The 14,732-nt window shown below is 50.8% G+C and overlaps 7 protein-coding genes across 7 annotated transcripts; 3 read left to right on the top strand and 4 right to left on the bottom strand.

Moving 5' to 3' along the window:
• Window positions 1–568: 568 nt before the first annotated feature.
• Window positions 569–3,121, bottom strand: M437DRAFT_37167 (uncharacterized protein; the record flags this gene model as incomplete). The annotated part of the gene is made up of 1 exon (XM_041019578.1): window positions 569–3,121. The coding sequence occupies one exon, from the start codon at window positions 3,119–3,121 to the stop codon at window positions 569–571; it is 2,553 nt and encodes an 850-aa protein (XP_040884140.1).
• Window positions 3,122–3,480: 359 nt separating this feature from the next.
• On the top strand, window positions 3,481–4,425 carry M437DRAFT_17416 (ribosomal protein S2; the record flags this gene model as incomplete). Its single annotated transcript, XM_041018906.1, has 2 exons — window positions 3,481–4,223; window positions 4,275–4,425. Coding segments are annotated over 2 exons (894 nt in total), but the record flags the coding sequence as incomplete, so codon positions are not given.
• An 874-nt stretch (window positions 4,426–5,299) lies between these two features.
• Window positions 5,300–6,613, bottom strand: M437DRAFT_36386 (mitochondrial carrier; the record flags this gene model as incomplete). The annotated part of the gene is made up of 5 exons (XM_041019437.1): window positions 5,300–5,330; window positions 5,384–6,027; window positions 6,119–6,255; window positions 6,319–6,330; window positions 6,514–6,613. 5 exons carry the CDS (start codon window positions 6,611–6,613, stop codon window positions 5,300–5,302), a joined length of 924 nt encoding a protein of 307 aa, XP_040884138.1.
• Window positions 6,614–7,368: 755 nt separating this feature from the next.
• Window positions 7,369–8,394, bottom strand: M437DRAFT_35811 (uncharacterized protein; the record flags this gene model as incomplete). The annotated part of the gene is made up of 1 exon (XM_041019325.1): window positions 7,369–8,394. One exon carries the CDS (start codon window positions 8,392–8,394, stop codon window positions 7,369–7,371), a length of 1,026 nt encoding a protein of 341 aa, XP_040884137.1.
• A 1,508-nt stretch (window positions 8,395–9,902) lies between these two features.
• Window positions 9,903–11,861, top strand: M437DRAFT_36592 (HPC2-domain-containing protein; the record flags this gene model as incomplete). The annotated part of the gene is made up of 2 exons (XM_041019480.1): window positions 9,903–10,169; window positions 10,227–11,861. 2 exons carry the CDS (start codon window positions 9,903–9,905, stop codon window positions 11,859–11,861), a joined length of 1,902 nt encoding a protein of 633 aa, XP_040884136.1.
• Window positions 11,862–12,358: 497 nt separating this feature from the next.
• Window positions 12,359–12,978, top strand: M437DRAFT_36807 (ribonuclease H1 small subunit; the record flags this gene model as incomplete). Its single annotated transcript, XM_041019511.1, has 2 exons — window positions 12,359–12,569; window positions 12,698–12,978. The coding sequence occupies 2 exons, from the start codon at window positions 12,359–12,361 to the stop codon at window positions 12,976–12,978; spliced, it is 492 nt and encodes a 163-aa protein (XP_040884135.1).
• A 370-nt stretch (window positions 12,979–13,348) lies between these two features.
• Window positions 13,349–14,547, bottom strand: M437DRAFT_35956 (uncharacterized protein; the record flags this gene model as incomplete). The annotated part of the gene is made up of 2 exons (XM_041019350.1): window positions 13,349–14,226; window positions 14,280–14,547. The coding sequence occupies 2 exons, from the start codon at window positions 14,545–14,547 to the stop codon at window positions 13,349–13,351; spliced, it is 1,146 nt and encodes a 381-aa protein (XP_040884134.1).
• Window positions 14,548–14,732: the final 185 nt, after the last annotated feature.

The raw sequence follows: 14,732 nt of genomic DNA, 5'->3' as shown, positions 1-14,732 counted from the left end.
AAGAGCGAGCGTCGAAATCCAGCATCGAATTTTTGCACTCCTCCATCTACGCATGCGCTTTTGATGCTCTGAATTTTTTTACAAAGAGAATATGACTTCTTGTTGGTGCTCACATTGCAGATTTGTGCAGCGCCGCCTCCAACACAGCCGCCTGCCAATACAAGATAGATCCTGCTCTGCACCGCGATACAGGGCTCAATTCCAGAGCAAGCAGTTCATGCTCATTGGAAAAAATATATCAACACTTTATCCTGAGGCTTACATCATCAGGCGCTCTGGCCGAGTGGTCTAAGGCGTTAGACTTGAATTCCAATTCAGTAATCTAATCTCTTCGGAGGCATGTGTTCGAACCACATGGGCGTCGTCATTCCTTTTGCTCTTTGCTGCGCTCACCTAAAACTTGCTACTCTTCTTCGTGCAATTGTTTTGTTCTTTCTTGAAATGATACGAAAGTGGTGACAAGGCTCCATAGCCCATATTTGTCTTGCAATTGCTTTTGTATTACAGAATCAACATCAGATCCGTCTTCGTGAAAACTTCTATGGGTATCTACAAATATGTACAATTATCAGCAACTATTGACTCTGTTTAGAACATGAGCTTGCCGCGCGTGGGAGCGGCGCATTCGGTCGGTCACACCATGCTTGTCTGGTACTGTTGTCTTCTTCCATCGATGAGATGCATGACCGAATTGCTTGCGATACTCCCAATCAACTCGATCTGCTTTTCGTTCCATGTCTTCCAATGACTTCATGAGTACCCGTTTCGACTCGAGGTTTTCGCTCCTGAGCGTGAAAGCCGCTTCGTCGAGGCTGTTCGCGACTTCGTCACCTTCCAGTTGACGAACAAACGGTAAGATCCATTGGAACTTCTCCGTGCTAAGCCAAAGACCTTCTCTAAGAGGACGAGTCACTCCAGAATAGACAAGAGCTCGAGACATTAGGCTTGAAAGTGGTGCGTCTCGGTCCTGAAGGTAGTTCAAGCAATCGCATACCCTCCTGAAGGCCATGCTTGAGGTCAACAGTGGTGACTTGGCCATGGCGTAAGCAGCATGGTGCACTAGCTGTACCCTCTCTTCCGACAGGGAATTGTTGGCCACCGAGCGCAAATTCATTGGCAGAGAATTGCTATAATCTGGTGTGTTCAGTAGATCGAACAAAACGTCTGACCTGACTGCGCGACTGTCGATAAGAGCGAACAACAACTCGGGTATGTCCGAAAGCCCTTGGCGGCCTTGTGAGCGTCGGAAGACATTCAGCGCCCATTGCGTTTTCTTGATGTTGATGAAATGTCGCATGAGATCTACAGCCACCGGATAAGGAATATGGACGTCATTCCAGGTAAGTTTTGCGAAAAAGTAATATGTCCACACAGGTGACTTGTAATGCTTCAGCACTTGAAGCAAATCACTGAGCCAACCAGCATGATCAATCTTGTTGTCGCTTAGCAATATGGTAAGGTGAACCCAGGCTCCTCCCCAACTTGGATAGACACCTTTGCGATCGGGCTTGCAACGTTCACGTAGCGTTGATTCAATTGAATCAAATAAGGCTTGGCGTGTTGGGCGAGTTGCTCGCTGAGTAAGGGAACGATCAAGGGCTCGAGATATTGTATATCGTAATCCGTAGCTTTGGAATGGTTTTTTGGAGGCGTCTCGGCTATGAACCGTTGGTGGAGATTGTAGTGGGAGGCAGCGTATTGGTTCTGTGGCTGGCGTTGTATCATTTGCGGAATCTGGTATCTCAGATTCTAGAAGATCAGGATCTGGTACCTCGAGTATAGAAGGCTTTATCCAATTGTGAAGGACGATGATAGCAGCATCTGCAGGGTGAAATGAACTCAAATGAGGACCGAGCTCAGCGATGGTGAATCTTGAAGCGAGGAAAGGGTAAAGAAGCAGGGCGCATGACGAGGCCGGTTGGAGGATTGAAGGACGGAAGAGTAAGAGGTCGTCGAGCCAGCATGTGAGCCTCTCGGTGCACTCATTGCGATCAACTGTTTGACCAGAGAGAACCTTGACGAATTTTTGCGTAGCAAGGAAGATGACAGTGTCAAACTTTTCAGAGGGAATGGAGTTCAAGATGGGAATTAGCTCGTCCGATGGTCCGCGCCGAGTTGTTCGAGTCATGATGGCTTTTTGGAGGTATTTACCCATGACCTTGGAGCGGCCAGAAAGTGGGAAAGCCGCAGCTATCAGCTTGGAGACGTCTGGCGACGGCGGCAGAGAAAGTGCATTCTTGAGCAGTCTGGTATTGAGATGCTCTGGAGGAGCTTTTGGCGCAAAGGCATCCACCAAGGATTGATGAAGCATCGCATTGGCTTCCAAGAGCAATTGACCATCAACTCGTGCAGGAGCCTCAAGCATATCCAGAATGTCTGACAACTCTTTCATTGGCATAGTGCTCAAGGCAATCTTGTCGCACACAAAACGAACGCAGTCCAGCACGACTGCAGGGCGGCCATTGGTAGCGAAGAGATGGGTGAGGTAGGCATGGCAGTTGAAGGCGTCTTCATGGTCCAAATCGCTCTGCAGAAAGGCCAAAATTTGGTCAGGAGGGGATTGATACAAGAGGGAGCGAAGAGCAGCTCTGCTGAAGGTCTCTGAAACATCAGAGTCAGAATGCATGCGAGCATATGCTCGAGCCAGCGAGTCCAGGGTGCGACATGAAGCCAGTAGGTTTAAGTACTCTTGGAAAGAAGGTTCAAGATCAGATTGGTGAGATTTGAGCGGTGTTGAGACGGCACGAGAAGCGCAAGACTCTTGGAGCACAAGAGTTGGTTCAGGATTTGGTGGAGCGGGAGCAGCATAGTCTGGTAGATTTGGCGCACGCGACTGTGCGGTGGTTGGTGGAGCCCATAACGAGGTCATGTCGACACCTCCCGAGCCGAAGAGAGCGCCAAAGTCAGGCATCAAGCCTGGAGAGGGGCTAGCCATACTGAGGCCAGCCATTCGTCTTCTAGCGAGGCGGCGACGGGCCTCCATTGGCCCCGGGACATTGCTGCCATGGCGTCGGGTGTTGATATGGGAGTGGTTCACCAGACAGGTATTGGCGAAGCGACGATAGGCTGTAGCGAGCGTATCATCGGAGATCCAGATGTACGGCTGGAGTCGACATGGCATGGAAGGCGCCTGGCAATTCGGCAATTGACTGATCGAATGTCTTCTGTGCCAACTCCAAGCGCAACCTGAAAGTGCATTAGATATTCGCGAATTGCGGGCAGCTGCGTTGCGTCGCTGTGCCAAGCCCGCGTCCATCGCAGTTTCCGTCGCATCTCGAAATGTTCCGCCGTGCACTGCGACTTTGTTCGTTCATTCTCCGCCTCACAACCACCCTTTCCTCATGATTCTACGATCAACAGCCTTGCGGCAAGGTATGCTGCTTCTCTCGCTATTGCCTGTTCCATAATACTCATGTCTTCGTAGGCCGCAGAGCGGTGGCCAGGCCTACACGATGCCTTCACTCATCAGCCACTTGCTTGCAACAGAACCCATCCCTTGATCCTACCTCGTACTCGTTCTCTTCACGAATTCAACCTCCAGTCGACGGTAACCAGGTCGCTCGTGACTACCAGGCCTTCAAGCATCACCAGGAGGTTACCAACCGCATTGGATCTGTCGTTTCTCCCAAGTACCAACCGCATACCCAACTCACCCAACCTCCTTCGCCAGACGACATCTCTCTTGAGCTTCTTCTTGCCTCGCAATCCCATCTAGGTCACTCTACCTCGCTCTGGAATCCCGCCAATGCTCGCTACATCTTCGGTGTGCGTCAGGGTGTCCACATCATTTCGCTCGACCAGACCGCCTCCCACTTGCGCAGAGCATGTGCTGTTGTTCGCGGTGTTGCTCAGCGCGGTGGTCTGATTCTGTTTGTCGGTACTCGTGAAGGTCAAGAAAGAATCGTTGTCAAGGCTGCTCAGCTTGCTGGTGGTTGTCACCTGTTTGACCGCTGGATCCCTGGAAGCATTACCAACGGTGCTCAAATTCTGGGCAGGTGTCGCACAAAAGTTGTTGACGAGAACGATAAGGAGATCAAGGGTTTCGAGGAGCAGCTTGAAGCAAAGGGTGCTCTTAAGCCTGATTTGGTCGTCTGCCTGAACCCTCTGGAGAACTACGTTTTGCTGCACGAGTGTGGTCTTAACAATATCCCCACTATTGGTGTTATTGACACTGACGCAAACCCTACCTGGGTCACCTACCCTATTCCCGCCAACGACGACAGGTACATATACTTGTTGATATCTCTGAGTACGTGATCACTGACCCGTTCCAGTCTCCGTTGCATCAACCTCATCGGTGGTGTCCTTGGACGTGCCGCTGAGGCAGGCATGAAATCGCGTCTCGGCCAGGCTTCCAATGGTGTTGTCACATACGCTGCGCGCCACAACCTGTCTCCTCCAACTGCTGACCAAATCGCCGCTGCCTACCAAGCCGAACGCTCCTTTGCCAGAAACAATGCCTTCGATCAAGATGCTGACCAACGCATCGTCACTTCACCATCTCCTGCCGACGAGGATGTCAGAATTCAAGAGAAGGCTGACGCGACCATGATGAGTGCCTTTGAGTACGCTCAGTTCGCTGATTTCGACGAGACCGACACGGAAGCTGCGTTTGAGATGCACTACCCCAGCCAGAAAACGCCTGAGACGGCAGAGATGGCTGAGTTGAGAGAGAAACTTCGCCGCACTCACCGCGCTCTAAACGTACCTGTCGAAGGCGAGTCTGAATACTTCGAGAGTGAGCAGGTTGATGCCGAGACAGCAGTCGAGCTTGAAGCAGAGGCACAGGACATGATGGATGAGCCACTCACCCAACAGGAAGCTGCTGCACTGCACTCCCAGGACGGTGGTAAGGGTGCGAACCCCTACGAGGGTCGCAGCTACCGTAGCGCTCTCAAGATTCGCAAGAACGCTGCCGATGCTACACTTAGCAGATTGGTCGCTCTCAAGAGAAGAGCATACGGCGAGGAGCTATCTGCCGAAGACCAGGAAGTGCTACGCAAGCTGGACGAAGCAGCCAAGAAAGCGCCTGCGGTCAACGAAGGCGAGTTTGCTCTTCCTCCGAGACGCCCTGCGTAGCCGCCTTTTGTACAAAGTCATGTAAAGCATAGATTGGGTTTTGGGAAAGAGAAAAGCCTGGCGTTCATCTGAGTTGGTGTGTATGAAAATTTTAACCTTCGTAAACCAACATTTCTTGTATTATACCACTTGTTAGGAATCAAAAGACTGAAAATCACTTTTGTGTTGTTTTTCCAACGTAGCGAAACTTTCCATGCCCTTGGATATGAAGCAATCGCGTCTAGCTGATCAGGCGCATAGTCAACTCGACACTACATATAGAAGTTAGCATAAGCTTTTCAGGAAGGTTAAGAACAACACTCACGTGGCAAAGGTTCCAGCGGAGACAGGCATGGCTCTCAGCAAAGTAGGACCCAGTCCTCTCCAGAAGCCTCTCATGCCCTCGCCCCTCCAAGTTTGGGCGAAAGTATCACGCATACTCTTGTACTTTTGCTCGGCTCCGAAGCCATCGCTTTGCATCTTGGACTTGATAACATCGAAGGGATAACTTCCGAGCCAGAGGGCCTCACCAGCCAGACCACCGTACAGCGCAATCTTCCAGGTAGGGATTTCTTTGCGCTCGATACCGTTGCGCTTAGCATCCTGATTCATCATAAATTCAAAAGCAGTGAACCAAACACCGTAAGCCTGGGCTTCACGGAGCCAAGTCACGCCTGTACCGCGGTGGAGACCCTTGAGCACGCCTTCATGGGCGCAAAGCTTCTTGACGCAGTCAATGGGGCCGTTGTAGAGGCGTGCTGCTCCATGGGGTTGTGTCTGCAGACGAATACGGATGTGTTCGATGGGTGAGGACATTAGTGTATTTGCGATACCGGCAAAGGCGCCAGCTGCATAGTATTGGCCGTAGGAGAGAGGTTGGGGTGTCTCGAGGATACCACCGTTCTTTGCTGCATTCTGGCGCTCAAAGGTACGGCGGGCGTAGTGGAAGGCTCCGAATTGTACGGATACCTTGAATATGTTAGACTGACTTTCTCTTGAGTTGCATCTCTTATCCTTTGTGCCGAGTTTCGGATGAGTAAAATGGCAGGAACCCACTTACGCATGCACCAATACCGATCAGTGGTGTTAATGTGCCCTTGTAGAAAGCGGTTGCGCCCTCATTCTTCAAGATCTTAGAAGCAGCATCTGCTGCACCCGAGTATTGAGATGTTGTCTGCAGGCGAACCTTGACAATGTCTGTGAGATCCTGTCAGAATCACAATCCCACAACTCAGGTATTCCTTAAACGTCTTATCTTACCAAAAGGCTGACCTGTGAGAAACAGTGTTAGCGGTATACTTTCAAGGAACCATCGTTTCTTCCCCGAGCAAGATGATGTCGGCCTTTGTCAGAAAGCGCAGAAGCAGTTTCTCGACCCATTGATTGTCCCTTGCTCTTTCTGCCCTCTCACTCTCCTCCTCAATCTGACTCCCCGCGCACGCCAACCTTACTCACCAATCAATACTTGTGCGATACCACCGACAGCACCAGCAAACAGATCCTTGACAGCGCGGTTGCCACCATCTCTTTCGATCTCCTCTACTGCATCTGCCATTTTTGTCCCTTTGTAAATTGATCAATCGAGAAAGTGGAAGTAAGATATGGGAAGAGATGATAAAGGCACAAGGCGTCGTCGCTTCACCCCGTTCTCAACGCCGTGGTCGGCCCTGCCTTCCCTTTTTGTCGGACGCTTGCGTGCTCGCTCCTTGCCCACCCATGACACATTCTTATATTTCACGTTGATACTTCGGCCAGCCAAGACCATGGAATTGATTCCACGAGTCACGACGAGAAATGATTGACTCGGTGTATGTGTTAGATATATAGAGACAATCTGGAGCACTTTGCGTTTGGGTTGCGCGAGCAGATATCTCCTCGTCGGTGAACAGTGAGATAACACCATGGATGGCCCCAATCTTTTTCCATATGAGCAAGCCCTCCGGCAAATGGTTGTGCGACGTACGACAGATGATTATGTCTCGACCAGAGGCAAGAAAACACACGATCTTCATGGCTCGAGACGGTAAAATGAGAAGTTAATGGTGTCACCCTGCCCATCAATATCATTGGCCATTACAGCTGCAAGATTGACAGATTTCTCGATGTATGTAGTGTCTTGCTACTCTCGAATTGCGTTCAAGACATGGAGAGTTTGTGTCAGATGATATTTCTTGCTGTACGGTGCATATAATGTTTCGAAGATATGATTCATGATGCGAGACAGTTAAGATTACGAAATAGTATGGTGTCCGCCGGTGCTTGTTCGAAAGGTAGTTGCTTGTTTCATAACTTCGTCGATAATGCATAGGCCTACTCGGCCTTCCACCGGCGGCCACCACCCTGTTGCCAGAGCCAGACGGCTTCCGTGGCATAAGCCCTTGCTCCCATGTGTCTTCCTCCAGCAGCGCCTTTTCCCTCACTCTCAGCCAGACAGATCTCGAGCACGCTCTCTTTCTTTACTTCAAACCACAGTCCTCTTGCCAGTTCTCCAAGCGTATCTTCGGCACCGACCGTGTTTTGACCCTCCTCTCCCGGGTCACCAAACTCGCCTTTACCAAGTCTGTACAGAATGCGACCGAGCGTTTGGAAAGCGACGCATCGTTGAGCAGGCACACTGGACCTAGCTAACATGGCTAATTCTGGTATCGTATAACCCGCAGCATCAGGAGCGTCGCCATGATGATGCAGACCCATTGTGACCGGAATCTGTGCTGCAAGACTTGGTGGGATCAATGCGCCAGTGAAGGCGAAACGAATGTCTTTTGGGTCGAGAGATGTCTGGGTGACGGAATATGCATTTGACGGTGAGGAAGTCATCCACTCCAACTTCTCTGGATCAGCTGGCAAATCTGGGAAGTACTTCTCGTGCAAGTCCTCGAGGAAGTTCGGGTCTGACGGGTCAAGTGATGGTGGTTGAGGAGGTCGCGGGAAGTGGATGGTCGAATCTGTTGGGAGAGCGACTTCTGATGCTGCCTGATGACCAGGATTATCGTGTTTGTGTTGTTTTGTAGATGTCTCATTTCCGTTGCGAGCATCACTTCCAAATGTTGCGCCTGCTGGTTCTTCTTCCACCTCAGCGAACTTGACAGTCTTTCGAGGCTTGTCCGTTACGTCTGTCTTGACTTCCTGCTTCGCTTCCTCGACCTTCTCTTGCAGCCCAGGGAAGTCCTCGTTACTTCCACCTTCTTCGATGGTTGCGCGACTCAGCAAGCGTTGGATTAGAGAAGGATCCAATGATGAAAGTAGTTCTCTTCGCTCTTCCTCAATATCTTCGGGCGACATCTCAGCAATTCTTTGGCGATTCTCCTCATCTATACGCCGCCTCTCGGTGGTCATGAAGTCGTCATCGCCATTGTCCAGGACGTTGCTTTGGGGCTGTGGTGTTGGCGCAGTAGAATCTGCATCTTGCTGTCTGCTTTTCTTGAATTTGGACTGGACATTGCGCTTGCGATGGGCAGGAAAGCCACCTGGAGAGTTCTTGAAGGCGGGTGGTTGCGGCGGCGTAGGCGCGGCTGTTGGCTTGCGTTCCTGGACGTCGGCGACAAAATTGAAAGGATTGAAGGCCTGAGGGGCGCTGGCGACTTCTGGTGAATTCTGAGCGTCAAAGTCGTCTATATTGAATTGCTGTCCGCGTAGTGTCATGATGTCTGTATTTACAGCTCGAGCTGTCAAACATTTTTAGGAAAAGAGAGATCGGACTGGTTATGCACGAGGCTGCGGGAGCCCCACTTTTTCGCGGGAGCCCTATTCTTAATTCGGGAGCAACATCGATCACTAAAAGTAGGTGGACCCTTGGACGACGTTCACGCACACTGTACACACAGTAGATCATGGATTCATCATGTATCATGTCAAGAACAAATGATCATGTTCATAAAGAGATTGTTGTTCTGCACGTTGAAGCAAGCACGCACAAAATCTTGATTGAAATTGTACCAACATGTTCGTCGGCAATCCTAGCAAGCCAAGCTTTTTCAGTAATGCTCGGGATCTGATCTACTTGCAGTTTTGGTAATTCGAGTGGTGACTCAAGACGTGCAATATGGGCTTGCAAGAATGCTGCAGAGAAAGAAGTAACAATCTAGGCATATGAGAATCTATCAGAAGTGAACAAATGTCTACCGGCTGGCATATATGTATGGTTGCAAGCAATAAGCACACCTCACCCCCGAAAGGTTAGTTAGGACCCAAATTATTTCACGGATGTCACAGCACGTTCTTTAGCGCCCCTCATGCCTAAATCATAACTGGCCTTAGCTGGGCTGTTCGTTTGATCGTTCTCGGCCACTTGTTCCCGCAGCCAGCAACGCAGAAACCCTGGGCTCACGCTGAGCTTCTAAGAGCCCATCACCGCGCACTTTCTGTCTCGCTCTTCCTTTCTCCTTCTTCTTTCTTTCTCTTCCAATTTGCCGCGTGCTCTTCTTGTACGTCTACGACTTCCTTCCTTTCCACATCTCTTCAAATTTGTGGTCCTCCATCAGTTGCCATCAGCCATCGAGCACTACATCAAGGCCAAGTCTGTTGTCTCTTTGCCATTAAGATCAGTGCATTCGACTGTTGGTTCTTTGTCGTCGTCGCTTGCTCCGCTGGCCGTCCAGGTTTCGAATTCCAAACCGTCGTCGGCTTCTGGTGGTTGCTAAAGCCTCCCGCGCAGCTTCGAGTGGTTTGACCACACCCATATCTCTTCGGCTTAGAGGTATCACTCCAATACTAGCGATTGCATCTGCTGTTTTGCAGGTCTGATTTTGCAATTTGCATTTTCCAATACGGTATTCTTGCTGTATCGCTTGACCCTCTTCAGCCACTGTACCACCTGCGACCCTTTTTCGTTTTTGGTGTTCGTCATGGCCGCGGTCGGCGATGGACAAAGCTCCAGGGGCTCCTCGCCCATGTCTTCTCCGCCACAAGGACTTTCTGATACCATCAGTGTCGCGCCCGCGCAGCCTCAGTTTCTGCGTCCTGGAGATGTTGCATTTCCCCAACTTTCTCGTCCACCACAACCACAGCCTGCTACGTCAACGTCTGCAAATACCACAAATGGCAACGCCAAGGCTGCATCACATGATCCTACCAAAAAGGTCAAACAAACGCGCAAGAGGAGAGATCCTGAGGTAGTGGCAGCGGAAAAGGCAGAAAAGGCTAAGAAGGCAGCAGAAAAGGCAGAGAAGGCCGCCGAGAAGGCTGCTGCTGCAGAGGCTGCTAAGGAAAAGAAACCTCGCAAGCCTCGTGAGCCCAAGGATGTTAATGCTCCAACAGCTGGCTCGCGTAAGAAACAGAAGACTGATGCATCGACTAATTCTACTCCTACTGCAAACCGTCAACCTACTCTTGGTGACATGGTTGGTAAATTCCAGACGCCTCTTCCACCTACTCCGAGTGCGCAGCAAACACAGCCTGTACAGATTGTGAAAACCGAGGAAAAGAAACCCATCGTTGCACCCGCACCCGCACCCGCACCGGCTCCTGCACGGCCTGCCTCGAGTGGTCAAAGATATGACCCCATTCGCGCTTCTATGACCGTGGACCCTTACTCGACACCTGCACACACTTCGACTGCTTCACTTCAAGTGTCACCACATGCGCACAGAGCAAGCGCATCACCTGCAATCGCAAGTCTGATCAACCCTCCTGCTCCTAACGATATACTCATGTCCCCTCCTGTGGTTCCATCTGTACCTGCTCAGGCAAAATCACCTAGCGTTGCTGCCACCATGCCGCCTCCTTCCAGCGTCAACCGTCAACCAGAAGTTCAACCTGCGCCAAGCACCCTCACGAACAAACCACCTCAACCAATCTTGCATCCACTGCCTGTGGTGATGGATGACGCCATGGACATCGACGCTCATGACGAGCAAAAGCCAGCACAGATCGTTGCTAAGCCTTCAGACAAGGACAAGGAAAAGGAGAAGGAGAATCAAAAACCCGCCGCCAAACCATCTTCCGCACCAGCACAAAAGGCCAAGCGCGCCTCACCTCCTGCAGCTACCGGTAGTGGCCTTCTTTCTGGTAGTGATATCTTCGGAGGTCCATCAGCCGTCACCGAGGATCACAAACGCCATGGAGTGAATATTGACATCGAGATTCCCCTCAATCCAGCAGGTAACAACACGATCAACATTGCCCAAGAAATCCTGAAGAAGTATGGAAAGAATGCCATCAATCCTCGTGCTGCAGCACACCGTGAACGTCTATTGCAAGTCGCTGCTGCAGCCAACCGTCTGGAGCCTGGCACTGGTGACGATATCTCTGTCGACCTCAATTCTGAGGCCGAGAATGACAGCAACGTTGAGATGGGCGGTATGGAGGAAGAGAAGAAGGGTGAAGACGAACCTAAGAAGCGCCGCCGTAGAAAGGTGGAGGATTACGACAAGGAAGATGACTTTATCGACGACACGGAGTTGGCATGGGAAGAAGGTGCAGCAGTCGCTAAGGATGGCTTCTTTGTCTATTCTGGCCCGCTTGTGCCGGAAGGAGAGAAGGCCCAGATCGAGACCTCTGCACCTTCTGGTCGTGGAAGAGGTCGTGGCCGTGGACGCGGTCGTGGAGGTGCTACCGGTGTCACTCACGCTCAACTCGCCGCAAAGAACGCCGACCCTTCAGCCGCAGCAACCACTCCCATGACTGGCCGAGGTCGAGGCCGTGGTCGCGGCACTGGAGCCACTCGCAAGCCACGCATTACCAAAGCCGATAAGGAGAAGATGGAAAGTGAGAAGGTGCAACGCGAGCGCCAGGCTGCTGCGCTTCCACAGGCGAACTCCGCCGCAGCTGTCTTCCTGACCCCTGCCACTATGGCGCAGGTATGAGTTACGGTCTGAACGTATTGCTTTGAGTTGTTGTCGTTATTGTCACAAAGCGCACGACATGGAGTTTATGGAGCATGGTCAAAGCTTTTCTAGCGATCATAAGATGTCGCTTGTTGCATTGCTCTTTTCTTCCCTGTTCATCAAGGCGGAAAGTGTGGAGTTCGGGAGAGGAAGTGGCTACGGAGTTTCCCAAGTTTTTTTTCTTTTCCTTCTTTTCTTGTTTTACTTCTTTTTCTTGCTACTGCTCTTCCGTACAAGGAGAGCAGCTTTCATCGCTTGCATGAATGCACAGAGCAGAGGTTGGAATGGCTTAAGTATAGAGATTAAGGTAGCGTTGATTAAGTGGAAACGCGAGCTGCACACGAAAACGCGTCCCACGAAGAACCATCAATGAAATGCCAATCCATACCAATAAACGATTAGCCTTACAAATTACCATCCATTATCTGAGCAATCGAATCACCACGAAAGAGAGTCAGAGCCTAACAATAAAAGCAATGCTCGCCGTCAAGAGATCTGAAAAAACCCCGACTTGTGCAGTCAATGTGCTGCCTTGCCGCATCCAACACAATGGCCCCGTTCACGCAAGCACAAGACATTGGACACCAGAGATTACCTCCGATGGCAATCAAAACAGCACAGCGACAGCATACTTCCGCGGCAGGAAATTGAATGGCAGAGTCTTGGACTTGCCTGAGGGGTACAGAGGTATGTATCTCGTATTGTCAAGTCTTCTTCACTTGCTTTCATGTAGCAATTCGAATTGTACAAACACCATGCTAAATCTCTTTACACGGCAAAGAGAGAAGAAAGACTAACAAGACTCCTTTTCATAGGCGCTATACTCCAGAAAACAGATACAATCCTTCCCAACACTACATCCACAGCACCAACAACGCTAGACCCTGAAGAACAACAAGAAGAAGAGCCAGCACCAGAAACAAAAGTCCTTCAAGAAGTTGCAACATTCGATAAGATAACAGTGTATGGCCATGAGGTACAACCAGACGCTCAAGAAGACGTGTACATAAAAGGCATAAACGAGTGGATCGGTTTGGCTGGTGCGGTAAGTCGCTTTCTGAGAGTCGAGTTTGCAGTGAAAAGGAAAGCAAGCTAATGCAAGAACAGATGAACTCGTTCTGATGGATAGGGAACGATGCAAGTACTCTATGAGGATGTGCTGGTTGGTCAGAGACAGGGTATGGGGCGTTTAAGGCGAAATTAGTAGGCTGAGATCAACAGAGATTGGTTTGGCAAGGATTCCAAAGTATTTCTTTAAGCCACAGGCATCACGATTAGTTCGAAAGAGTCGATAGAGCTTGTAACGTGAAATCGATTCTATTGTACAGCTCGAGGCCCGAGCAGGTTCTTCTGCTTCGAAAAAGGCCATGCATTATTGTCATATGCCATCAAATCCCAGTGCCCCTTTGTCATAATGCGCCGTAGCGCCACTTGATGATGATCTAAACCTTGCTCTTTTGCTTCGCTCATGCAGCCCAAATCTCTTGACCCGAACTCTCAATCCAGTTTCCGAGCTTGTTGACGCCGTCGTCCCAAGCACGCAGTCTTTCGCGCATGTTGATTATCTGACCCTTGTCCAACACCTTGGGCTGGACCCATGTTATCCTTGCAACTTCTGCGACCTGGTCGATGGTTCCACGCACAAGACCCAGGCTGAGGGCTTTCATGATGAGGTGCTCGATCTCGTTCGGTTGGACCTTGGTCTGCTGAGCGATCTCGGTGAAGGTCATAGCACGATCGTGGGGTGGGCGGCGGAAGACGGTCTCGGTCAAAGCGGACAAGCTGATCTTTTGGTACAAGAAGTTCTGGTGCTCTTTAAGCAGATCGTTTTTGCCCATGTGTGCAGCGAGGACGTCGTAGGCGCCCAGGTCACCCTTATTGAAGGCAATAATGAGATCACGCAACCAAGCGTGCTGAGTGTTCTGTAGTGTGTCGAGGATAGGGTGGAGAAGAAGTTCACCGAAGTTGTAGATGGAATCGGAGACGAGGGCAGCAATCGAGAGATCGTAGGCGATGCGCTGACGGTCCTCAAGGGAGAGAGACTCAAGATCGATACATGCGAGGTAGAGGAGGGTAGTGCGGTAGTAGGCGGCAAACTCGTGCTTGGCTTGGTGGTAGTCGGCGCTGACACGGTAGAAAGAGGCGTGAACAACGGACTCAACCGAGTCGAATGTGTCAAGGATCTGTTCGCACTGGTCGAGGTCCTTGCGAGCCTCGTCGTACTTCTTCAAGCGCAACTCGACAGCCGCTACAGCGGTCTTTGCGTAAACGAAAGCGTCCTGTGATGCGGGCTTATCGACGCTTGAGGCAAGGTTGGTGAGGAACTCGAAACGCTCGTTGTCATCTGAGGAGACAGTGTTAGAAATGAATTGGAATGAAAGAGGACACAGAGGATACCTTTGCATTGTGAAGCAGTGCTCAGACCGAGGGTAACAAGCTGGAGTTGGTTGATCTTGTCGGCGAAAGTCTTGATGAACTGGTTGTAGAGCGGCAAGCGCTGCTTCTGGCTTCGGTCATCTTGGAAGTAGAGGACGAGGTCGTTGGTCAATTCGTGCCAAAGCTTGCGCTCCCAAAGATCTTCGAATTGCAGAAAGTAGTGCTGGACGTCTTCGGGGGCGGCGTCACGCTGATCGGCCAGCAGGTTTGGGATTGTGTCGACGTCCATGTTGGCTGAGAGAGGGAGATGTGTGACTTGTGGAGATCCAAACGTTGCGACAAACAGAGGTTTGGGTTGTGGTGATAGAGTTGTAGTGTTGGATGGATGATTGCTTGGTGTCGTTTAGAGCTCACACAAGTGGAAGGTGCTCTCAGTGACGCTGCTGCGTGCACGCACCTTCCGCCGTCTGGCAG

This window comes from Aureobasidium melanogenum (genome assembly GCF_000721775.1).
Source record: "Aureobasidium melanogenum CBS 110374 unplaced genomic scaffold scaffold_1, whole genome shotgun sequence".
Classification (NCBI taxonomy): domain Eukaryota; kingdom Fungi; phylum Ascomycota; class Dothideomycetes; order Dothideales; family Saccotheciaceae; genus Aureobasidium; species Aureobasidium melanogenum.
The sequence above is the reverse complement of the archived record's forward strand: the minus strand, read 5'-3'. Positions and strand labels throughout refer to the sequence as shown.